Source organism: Cynoglossus semilaevis, chromosome 4 (genome assembly GCF_000523025.1).
Source record: "Cynoglossus semilaevis isolate Cse_v1.0 chromosome 4, Cse_v1.0, whole genome shotgun sequence".
Taxonomy (NCBI): domain Eukaryota; kingdom Metazoa; phylum Chordata; class Actinopteri; order Pleuronectiformes; family Cynoglossidae; genus Cynoglossus; species Cynoglossus semilaevis.
The window spans coordinates 12,787,254-12,797,870 of NC_024310.1; the positions used below are offsets into that span (position 1 = coordinate 12,787,254).

Genomic DNA, 10,617 nt, shown 5'->3' on the forward strand with positions numbered 1-10,617 from the left:
TAATAATTTCCTGAAAAAGTCTTCAAAATGATAGTTTCTCCAAATTGAGAAGAGAGAAAAAAGAGGAAAAAAACTGTTGAGGCTACATAACTAAGCCAAAAACAACTATTGTTAATGAACTAAGGAACTAGAGGAGGCACAATGAATAGAAGAAAGCTGGAATCAAAAGCAACAGTTGATGCAACCAAAATGACCTTTGACCCCTGCCAAACTCCTCCTCGGACACAGTGTGGAAGAACCTGCACATTAGAAAAACACATCATTGTGCCACATGTTTACACATCACTATGACTGCTCACGATGAACAGAAATGCAAACACCTCAATGGAATAAGGGGCATCTGTTTCTTTTGTTCAGATGAAGACAACAGTCACTGGATGATTAGTTCAACCACACAATAATACTCTGGAAACACCACTTCAACTCACCAGGCCTCAAATTTGCCAATCCTGGTGGAGGTTGTGGTCACTTCTATGGCCTCCTGCCCACCTCCTATAACCACCTACAATACACACCCACACACACACAATTGCAAGGTTCGAGGTCACTGTTGATCTAGTAGGATACTAGATCAACAGACAGAGTTCACTGGTCTGTCGGTTTTCTTGTCTTTATGTGATCCAGAGTCAAAGACCTGCGGAGATAACACATGGCACTCAGTCATTTGCACAACATCCTCAGTCCTCCTTCTCTTTTTTTTATTATTGTTGTGGTCCATCTGATTGATCGACCATTCGTGGCCCTGCAGTTCGACGGGTTTCTGTACAGAAAAGCAATATTTGCAAGTTTATTTCATAATTTCAAAAAGGTGCATCAGACCAGCTCAAACTCCTGTCAAAGGCTAATTTTTTATTTACCACGACAACTCTATGTTCATGAGATGGAAGTTGTTTTTTCAAGAACATACTAAAGTATAATCAAAATCTGACTTATGGTGTGAAATGAGATGGGAACTTTATTAACTTTGTTGATAAAACTCTCTAAATCTCATGACATGTTCTGACTAATGACCTGGTTGTCCACTGGGTGTACTCAGCTATCATTGGGGATTACATACTTGCAATCTGTCTTTATTATTTCCATGTGGAGTCAGACTCCAAACTGAACAATAGTGTTAATGAGTAGCTCATGGTTGTTCCCAAAAGGCAAATAAACACCTGATAAACTCATTAAAGTAATTGGTTTATTAATTATTCATACTGTTGTAGATGAGTAAAAATGATGACACAGCAAAAGTTTAAGGTTTATAGCAGCAATAATTATCATTCAAGCATTTGAAGTTTTACATTTGAGATCACTTGAAGATAATTATTGGAATTAATTCATTTTAGGGACAAAATTGGGACTTTTTGAAAATTAATGTGTATTCTGTGCTCTCCTCCCTCTCCTCCAAGTTAAAGCCGAAAGCCTGGTCGTGCTGTATGAAAAGGCGTGATTTTGCCATTTTATATATTATATTGTCAGGAAACTTATAACTGTGAAAACAGTTATTAGTTAAATATCCTTGAGTTAAAGAATATAACACAGTCACTGACGCTGTTCTGTTTAACGTCTTTATTTGATTAACTGTTTGTATTAAAAATTAAATAAATAAAGACAAAGAATGGAAAACAACGGCTTGTGTTTTTGTTTTATGCTTCTTATCATTCTTACGTTCCATCCGGTTCTTTTCCGGTTTTCACAATAAACTTTACTCCAAGAGCTCAGAAAATACAATGAAAATCAATATACTGGACTTTTAATGTGAAAGGTAAACTTTATTGTCGGTAGAGAACATGACGTAATTTCTCAACAAAAGTAGGCGACTTTTGCTGTTTTGGTCCAGTTTTAGCCATCGGAGAAATCAATAAACACAACAGCAACCTACAGTTTTTCAGTTTTACAGTTGGACATTTCTCCATTTCAGGTACAGTTGATCTGCTAAAGCTAACGCTAATGTCATTTTGAGAAAACTTATCGTCGTCATATGTTTGGTTCACTTCTGATGGTGTCAGACGATGACAGCACATTGTTACAACATAGTTACTTCACATATCCATTGTGTATTGTTACTTAGACAGCCTTGCCACAGTCTCGTCACATTAACTGCCCTAACTAAACCTATATTCTTGCGCACACTAAAAACAAAATGACTTCCTCTCGTTCACGGCGTTGCGTTAACGTGGTGAGATATATTTTGTTATTTTGGATATTCTACGACAAAAGCTGTATGGAGACAATACAAAATAATAAAATGCATTAAACTGCCTATTCAATTCTATTTACGTTTATCTGTAAATTACAATTTATTTTTAAAATAATATACCAATTACCATTATAAGAAATCTACCATACTGATAGATATAATAAAGGGATTTTTGATAGATAGGAAAAGGTTCGTTATGAATAAGAAATCGATAAGAAAGAAGTCACAATGTTTACCAACGTTCTTATAATGACAGGGTGTTCAACTATTTATGTACTGTTTTCTAATCTGTCTTTACCCCCTTACCATCTTTTTGTTTGTTTAATTCACAATTAAGAAACGTTTTACTATTGTCTTAGGCAACCTTACTTTTTTGGCCTAACATTTTACTTTACATTTATTGTTTGTGTACGGTTTTTACCATACTCCTAGACTCTTGGGTACAGTCATTACGAAAGTGGAAGGAAAGTGAACTGCACACAACGAAATGTGACTTCTGCTTTTAACCCATCATCAAAGTGAACAGTGGGCAGCACCTCAGTGGTAGCTTGGCAGCTGGTGGACTAGAACCTGTAACCCTACGGACCCAACTCCGCTTCCTTAACCACTAAGTCACCGCTGCCCCTTACAAAGTTTTTCCATATCAATTTTATATTTTAAAGCAAGTTTTTAAGATCCTGGATGTAGAAATTTTTAAGGCTACAGCGTGGGCAACAACATTTAAAACATTTAGAAATGCTTGTTGTAAACCTTAAAGTCTTAAATTTTTGCTGTTTCAGGGGGATGGAGGAAGCTAAACAAGATGCATTCGACAATGCCAGACTTGAAGTGATTAAAGATGGATACAAAAGAGCCTTTGAGTGTATCAACAAAGCTCTGACAGCGGATGAAGCTGGAAACAAGGCTGAGGCTCAAGAGCTCTACACAAAAGGGCAAAAACACCTTCTTAGGGCCATCAGTGTTCCATCACAAGGTGAGGAGTGCACCGGTAGCTCCTGGGAGTCAGCCCGGCAGATGCAACAGAAAATGCGGGAGACACTGGAAAACATAACTACTCGTCTGGCCCGTCTAGAGACTAGCACTGATTCTGGGTGTGTACCTTCAGTGAGCACCAGCAGCAAGTCTGGTGCAGTTTACCCAAAACTTCCAACCAAAGAAACCCCAGAGAGGCCTTCTCTACCAAACCTAGCCTTCACTAGAGGCCCAACTCACGGAGCTGTTGGAGGTTTACCTGCACATAGTGGAGTGGGACATCCTCTTTCACCTACCAGACAGCCTACCTGCCCAACTGAACAACCTCCAGTCTACACTCCTCAGGCAGAAAATGGTCACTTGTCCATTTCCTATGGAACAGAATCTGGGGAGATGTCTTTGGTCGGGGATGACTTTTACAGTCACACATCTAACGCCTCACCGTCTCCACAGAGTATTGGAGAAGATGCAGAGGAGTTGCTGCACATCCCTCATGGTGTGCAGATATTCTTTGTCACACCTGAAGGCCATGTAAGTGCTCCATCTTACCCAGGTTACCTGAGGCTGGTTAGATTTACCAAGGATCACGCTGACAGCATGACCAACCGACCTCCAGCTTTTCTGCAGGTATGGAAACACGACTTCTCCCCATGAGTTTCATCCATTTGTTTCCAATTTGACTTTTATTACTGGTTTTCATATGAGGAAGTGCAAAGTGTAATCTACGTTTGTAAATTATTAACTCTAAAGACATATCCCTGTCACCAATTGCAACTTTATCTTGCAGACTTGAATTATGGATTTTTTTTACAACTGCTTCTACAATAGTAAAAATCATAATAATAATTATAACAATTATTATTATCATGATTTACTGTTAAACTACAGGCTGCACCAATAATCTAATGCAACACAGCTATAGTGGGAGACAGAGACAGAGAAAGACGTCTTTGTGATCCTTTGCCCTATTGGCAGGATCATGTGAGCAGTGGTGACTAAGTACTCTAATCCTATTGGTGTCTTTTTTTAGTTTTATTTCACTGTTGTCATCCTTCTGTGACAAAACTCCAAATTGGACACAGATAGTACTTAAGCTGTGCATTAAACGTTACTTTTGTTGTGTTTGTACCAGAAACTGAATGTGTACTTTTACTCAGTTACCCTCAGGTGCTGTTGACACAATTCTGTCTTGTTTTCTGTGACTTGTCAGTAGGTCATAAGACTGAAATTTGAGTCTTCACTGGGGAATTCCCCAACTTTCGTTACCAGTGTGTGACTCACATGAGCAAGAGTAATTCCCTGATTACCTCCCCTTTTAAATAATGTTTTTCAAATATTTAATAGGTGATCTGTTGCCTTCTTTTTCTATTTTAAACAAAAATATATTATGTACTTATATTTATATTATATCTTATTTTTACAAAAATATTACTGTCCTGGGCTTAATTATTATTCCACTAATGTTTGAGGTTTTTAAAAATATATTTATTTAATACATATTTTTCAGCTTAGTCTACTATTTTAAAAAAATGCTTTAGAATCAGCTCTTTTAGCTGGCATGTGAACTACAGATTTTGTTACAGCTACTATATTCCTAACTGGTGTTTTCAGTCATTCTGTCCAATGTTTTGGTCCATCTATGGACCTCTGTTTACCTCAGCAGACTTGATGTCATGGAAAGTTAACATACTTTGTTTTGCTAAGTTTTAACCTTTGTCACGCAACATTTTTTAGGGGAATCAGACACTATTTATGCATAGCATTACAAAATACCAATAAATTGTGTTGACATTCATTTTCTTATTTCTTTTGGCAGGTTTGTGACTGGTTATACCCCATCATGGCCATGAACTCTCCAGTATTACTGTGTAACACTGGCGTCTTTATGTTTCCGGACATGATGGCACCAGCTCCTGGCTATTACGTTGGTGTGGTGTTGTCATCTGAGCTGCCTGCAGCAGACAGAGAACTGTTCCACGACTTCATGTCCCAGATGACAGACCTCAGGGTTCAGGTTAGTGAGTGCCAGCAGATCTGACACAACTGAACTTCGTTCAAGTTGGGACACTCTTTGGTTTTCCTGACACAATGAGGCTAACTTATTTGACAATACACAAGCAAAGTTTGACATCAAGCACACTTATTAAGAGCTTTTATATCAGTAGGGCTTTAATTAATACCCAAATATCTGTTAGTTGTTATAATGTTTTCTATTTATCACTTAATATTAGAAAGTACATGAAATTCTCCCTTCAGCTCTTTGACCATAGTCAAACTATTTCAGTTCTATCATCAATTGCTACAGGTAAAATGAAATACTACAAAAGTTAGTAATTCTTCCACTAAAAATAACTGTTCTGCATAATCTGTGATTTCCAGTCATTTATTTGTTGCTATGAAGTTCTCATTGAACTAGACATTTGAGAGCTCTTACTCTTGTACTCCTGTGTCAGCATTACAGGGATTTGAACAGACAGGTGACATGAATGGTCAGGTTTAATGCTCTTATCTGCAGCAGCTAGAACAACCTCAGATCTTTATCCGACAGATTGCCGGTGTAGTCATGATGATGATGACGATTGAAATGCCTTGAATCAGAGCAGGTCATTTATGACATGAATATGATCAGAAAAGAATTCCCCAGTGATGGAAGTAATTTCTCTTCAACAAGTAAGCCCTTAGTGTGACTTCTGGCATAAAGGGTGACGTGGGTCTTGCAGCAGAGAATTTATAAAGTTTAAACTGAACAAAATGTCAGAATAACATCCATCAACAGCAGATGTTTTTATTATCAGGCTCAAGATGAAGCAGCAGCATCCATCGACCTTAGTCAGAAAGTGCCTATCACAACACCTGAGGAGATTGAACCAGCTGCCGCTGAGGAGGATAAGGATCTGCCCGAGTGGAGTGAAAAAGTGGCAAGTGGCATCCTGACAGGTGAGTCTTGGCCAAGTATTTCACAAATACTTTGTGCAGCACCCACTTTTTGTACATAGTAGATTGTAGTCACTTTTCTCTCACAAATCTGTAAAAAACCTTTTGAGCTTGCAGTAAAGTTTGAAGAATTTTCAACCCCTTACCTTAATATGCCTCAATATTATCTAAGGCAGTTACTGTATGGTGTAACCTTAACCTGACCTTGGACCTTCATTTTGAAGCAACTTATTAACAACTAAACAGATCACTGATTTTGTTTTTTTGCAATGCACTTCCTCCAACCATGGGCCACAGTGTTTTTGTTTGACATTTTGGACAAAGAAATTGGACTTAGGTATTTTGGACTTATATTGGGTTGGATGGGCTGTAGTTGTTGGGTTTTTCTTTGTTTTTCTTTTTTGTTGTTCGATCCTGAAATTTTGACTTATATGGGACTAATACAGATCAAGAGAGATTTTAGAAGCACCTGTTGCCAGAGCAGCATAATTTACTAATGTCCTTTCAGGTGCGTCCTGGTTGAGCTGGGGCCTGGTAAAAGGAGCTGAATACACAGGCAAAGCCATCCATAAAGGGGCTTCCAAACTGAGAGAACACATCACTCCCGAGGACAAACCCTCCAACGTCAGCCCCACCGTCTCCAAAGGTCTCCATGTTGCTAAACAAGCCACAGGTGGAGCTGTCAAAGTCAGCCAATTCTTAGGTGACCAAGCGTTGACACACTACATACACCTGCTTTACTGAAGTTCCTTGGGTTTTTGCTCCTAAGTGCTTAAATGTGTTGCCACAGTGGATGGTGTGTGTGCTATTGCTGGCTGTGTCGGTCGAGAGTTGGCTCCACACGTAAAACATCATGGAGGCAAACTGATCCCAGAGTCAATAAAGAAGGACAAAGACGGGCGTTCCAATATTGATGGAGCTATGGTGGTAGCTGCCAGTGGAGTTCAAGGTAGAGATTTACTCTTTCTCTTTTTTACCCTTAAAACTTAGAAGGGAGAGCAGATTGACAGGAGTTGACTGTTGTGACTATATAACTATGATGTACATAGTTGTGAACAGCAGAACAACAAATCTCTTTAACTAACTACAAAAACAATGAGTTGACTTCTGTCCAACTAATAAAAAAGAATAGTAGGAAACCTAGTTGTATTATAGGAAAGTTACACTGTAGGGTAAATATAGGAAAAGTAGTGTTGGACAACTTTATTCTTGAATTTAAACTTTTCAAAATTGCTTTGACACTTCCCTTTATCAGAAATATAACTAATTCCAAATCCCAGATAAAGTTCTATGATAAATGTTGTTTGTGTTCATTCAGGCTTTGCAACCATGTGGACTGGACTGGAGGTGGCAGCAAAGAACATTGCTACAAGTGTAGCCTCAGAGACGGTCACCACTGTAAAACACAAGTAAGTGTCCCTTTCTCCCCCCAGTGGCTCACTGACTCTCCTTCACTTAAATAATTTGAATTAACCAGACTTTCTGCTTGACACGATGTTAATGTCTGTGTGTCACGTGACTTCTTGCAATTTGCTTTGCAGATTTAGGGGACTACAAAATGTCCGTGACCCACATAGTGAGAAGTGTACCTCTTCCTTATAATTACCAGCCTATTAACTTTGGGCGCGATTAATCACACGCTAACCTTGGGGTTTTTTTCCTCAGTTATTGCACTCTCCTTTTTTGCTGCCTTCACAAATTCCCTTCTAACTGTCTCTAATTCAAATATCACAGCAACAGCACGTTTGGGATTTAAGCCTGACCTTAGAGTTAGAGTTGTGGAAACAAGGACAGTGTCCAAAACAGTGAAGTTTACAACGTCCTCAACCTATGATTTTTCATGGATATGTCGCCCTCTCCCATAATTTTATTAAAAAAGTCTTGTTCCATTATTCTGATGTACGACGTTAAAACTAATTTTGCACAAGAACTAGTTGGTGAGGAATTAAATGCCTTCAACATCCTAAAGTAAATTAATACTTTAAATAAGCAACTCTGCTGCACATCCCTGTATTTGTAATTCACAAAAAAAATGTTAATTAAAGGCTGTCAAACTTTCTTAATCTATAATTGTGCATGTGTAAAATTCCTTCAGGGCATGGTTTCATTTTTTAATCCTCAATCTCCTTGCACTGTACTGATCAATTCTCCCCTCCAACCCTCCGCCCCCTTCTCTGACCCTTGTGTTAATCAACACTCGTGATGAAGATATGGAGCCGCTGCAGGACAAGCCACCGACCACGCCGTCAATTCCGCCATCAATGTGGGAATCACTGCCTTCAACATAGACAACCTAGGAGTCAAAGCTGTGGTCAAAAAGACGGGGAAGAGTACGGCCAAGGCCATTCTGGAAGATCATACCAAGAAACTACAGGAGAAACAGGAGGAAAGAAAACAAGGAGAGAAAAAGAAGAAGTAGGAGACCGTAGATTTTCTTCAACACCCCGCAAAGTAATAATACTTAATATATATTTATTAACGTTTGTATCAAATGATCTATATTCAATATGAAGGACTTCATCTAAAATGGACCAATATTTTTATTCATATAATTTCTATCCTAGCTTAATATCACAAAGTGACATATTTATTTAAAATATGGAGAAAGATTCTATTTACAATTAATCTAAATTATATAAATAAATAGTTTATTCATTAATCATTTCTCAACCTTGGAATTAAAGTTATATCTACTTTTGATTAAATCATAAAGCGTTTGACTCAACACTGTAATATGTCCTAAGCCCACAAGGGGGCAATTGTTGACATTTTTGAAGTGACCTTCTACAGTATACTTTTGATCTCAGTAACGTGTTCTCACTCGGCAAACTCACAGTTGAATACAGCTACAGCAGATCAGGCTCAGTGGGCTGCGGTTCCATTCATGACCTTAACAAACCTGAGTGTGTTTGTAGTATTAAAATCTTTGTTATCTATTCTCATTGGTTGAGGGGCTCGTACAGTTAATTATTATTATTAATTATTTTTGGTAAGATGGCACCAATTGGTTTATAATCTAAAAACATACTGGAACAAATACTGTAGGGAGAAGTTTTTGTTACACCTGGCTACAAACATGTACACTGACAGAAGGACACAGCTTAAACATAGCCTCATCAGCCTTAAGATACTTCTTACATTTTCTTTTGAATAAAGCCTCTCTAATAAAAAATAGACCCGTAAGGATGTGAGCTGATATAGAGAGCTTTGGAAAACAGTTGAACCTTTTACATTTCAGTCCAATAACAATTTCAGCAAATATGAAGTATGGGTGGTTACAACATTATTTAACAACCCAGTTTTTACTACAAATTTCAGACCACAAACATTACAAATATTCAGTTTGTCGCTGCTACTGCCACAGCCCTTTATACTTTACATCTATGGGCTGTTCTGTGTTAATAAACTATGCACTCTAACATGCCTGTCTTTCAGCAGGGGTTTGAATAAAGAGTGAAATATAAATTAATGTTAAAGAAGAGTTTAGTTTTGTTTTTAACTGTATCAAACCGAGCTGCTCTGTAATTTTCTCTGTATGCAAAATATGAAGGAACCATAGACTAAGAAAATATTGAATGTAAACTTAAAAAAGTTTGAGTTTGAACTATTCTATAACCTGTGGATTACTTTTGTTGGATGAACACCCTGTCGAGTTGTCTGTTTAATTACTTCTACATATGTCATTACTATTTATAGATTTGGACATAAAACACTGGATTTCACTGACATTTATGAATGTGCAGGATAATGAGCAAAGATATAACTTTAAAACCAGATGCATGTTTAGAGTTTATTGTTGAAATTTTGTTTTGTCTTATTTTCCTACTCAAGCTTTGAATGTTCACGTCGTAAAACGTAAATGTCTTAAGTGTTTTTCTGTTGACATTTATTTGCAATCTTAAATAATTGGACTTTCACTAATAAACAAATAAAGAATAAGCCTTTGAGAATATTTGGGGTTTCTTTCTCTCTCTTAGGATCTATAGCCCAGATTCATCGATCTATCCCTGCCCACTCAGTCCTACATGGACATGCTTGACCGCGGGAGTTAGCTAGAGAAAATCCAAACACACGGGGGCCTTAGAGCGCGTGCTATTCTTTGGTCTTCAATTAAACAGTAAAAGCCCAAATAATGTATAAACTTAGTGATTTATATTTATATTTTAGGCCTATTTAACAAACTCCAGGACGAGCATTACTTATCGGATTGGTGGCTGTTTTTCTTCCTTTGGTCTTCACCAAGAACTTAGCTTTTTGTAAGTTACTGTCTGATTGTAGTCCACCTGAGCAGAAGGACACAACAATTATGTTTGATATGAAAAGCTCTTCTGATTTTACATATTGGAAAAGATCTCCTCAAGCCTCTGAGTTAATATTTTACCCAATATTTTGGGTTTATATTTTAAATAATTTTTGTAATTGAATTCACAATGTTTTCAATATTATTGTTTTGAAGTTATGTACTCGTCAATACCTTGTTAATAATAATTATTTTTAAAATGAATACATGCTGCTGAATACAGGTT

At 37.5% G+C, this 10,617-nt stretch overlaps 1 protein-coding gene across 5 annotated transcripts; it reads left to right on the top strand.

Moving 5' to 3' along the window:
• The first annotated feature begins 1,749 nt into the window (after positions 1–1,749).
• On the top strand, positions 1,750–10,043 carry LOC103378171 (spartin-like). Of its 5 annotated transcripts, XM_008309285.3 has the most exons (9): positions 1,750–1,906; positions 2,965–3,784; positions 4,974–5,171; positions 5,953–6,094; positions 6,600–6,794; positions 6,882–7,040; positions 7,410–7,500; positions 7,633–7,667; positions 8,300–10,043. In XM_008309285.3, exons 2-9 carry the CDS (start codon positions 2,969–2,971, stop codon positions 8,377–8,379), a joined length of 1,716 nt encoding a protein of 571 aa, XP_008307507.1. In that variant the 5' UTR covers positions 1,750–1,906; positions 2,965–2,968; the 3' UTR covers positions 8,380–10,043. The 5 variants fall into 5 exon arrangements, with proteins under 5 accessions (XP_008307507.1, XP_008307505.1, XP_024910851.1 ...); XM_008309283.3 differs by lacking the exon at positions 7,633–7,667 and having other exon boundaries at positions 8,300–8,510; XM_025055083.1 differs by lacking the exons at positions 1,750–1,906; positions 7,633–7,667 and adding an exon at positions 1,925–2,164 and having other exon boundaries at positions 8,300–8,510.
• Positions 10,044–10,617: the final 574 nt, after the last annotated feature.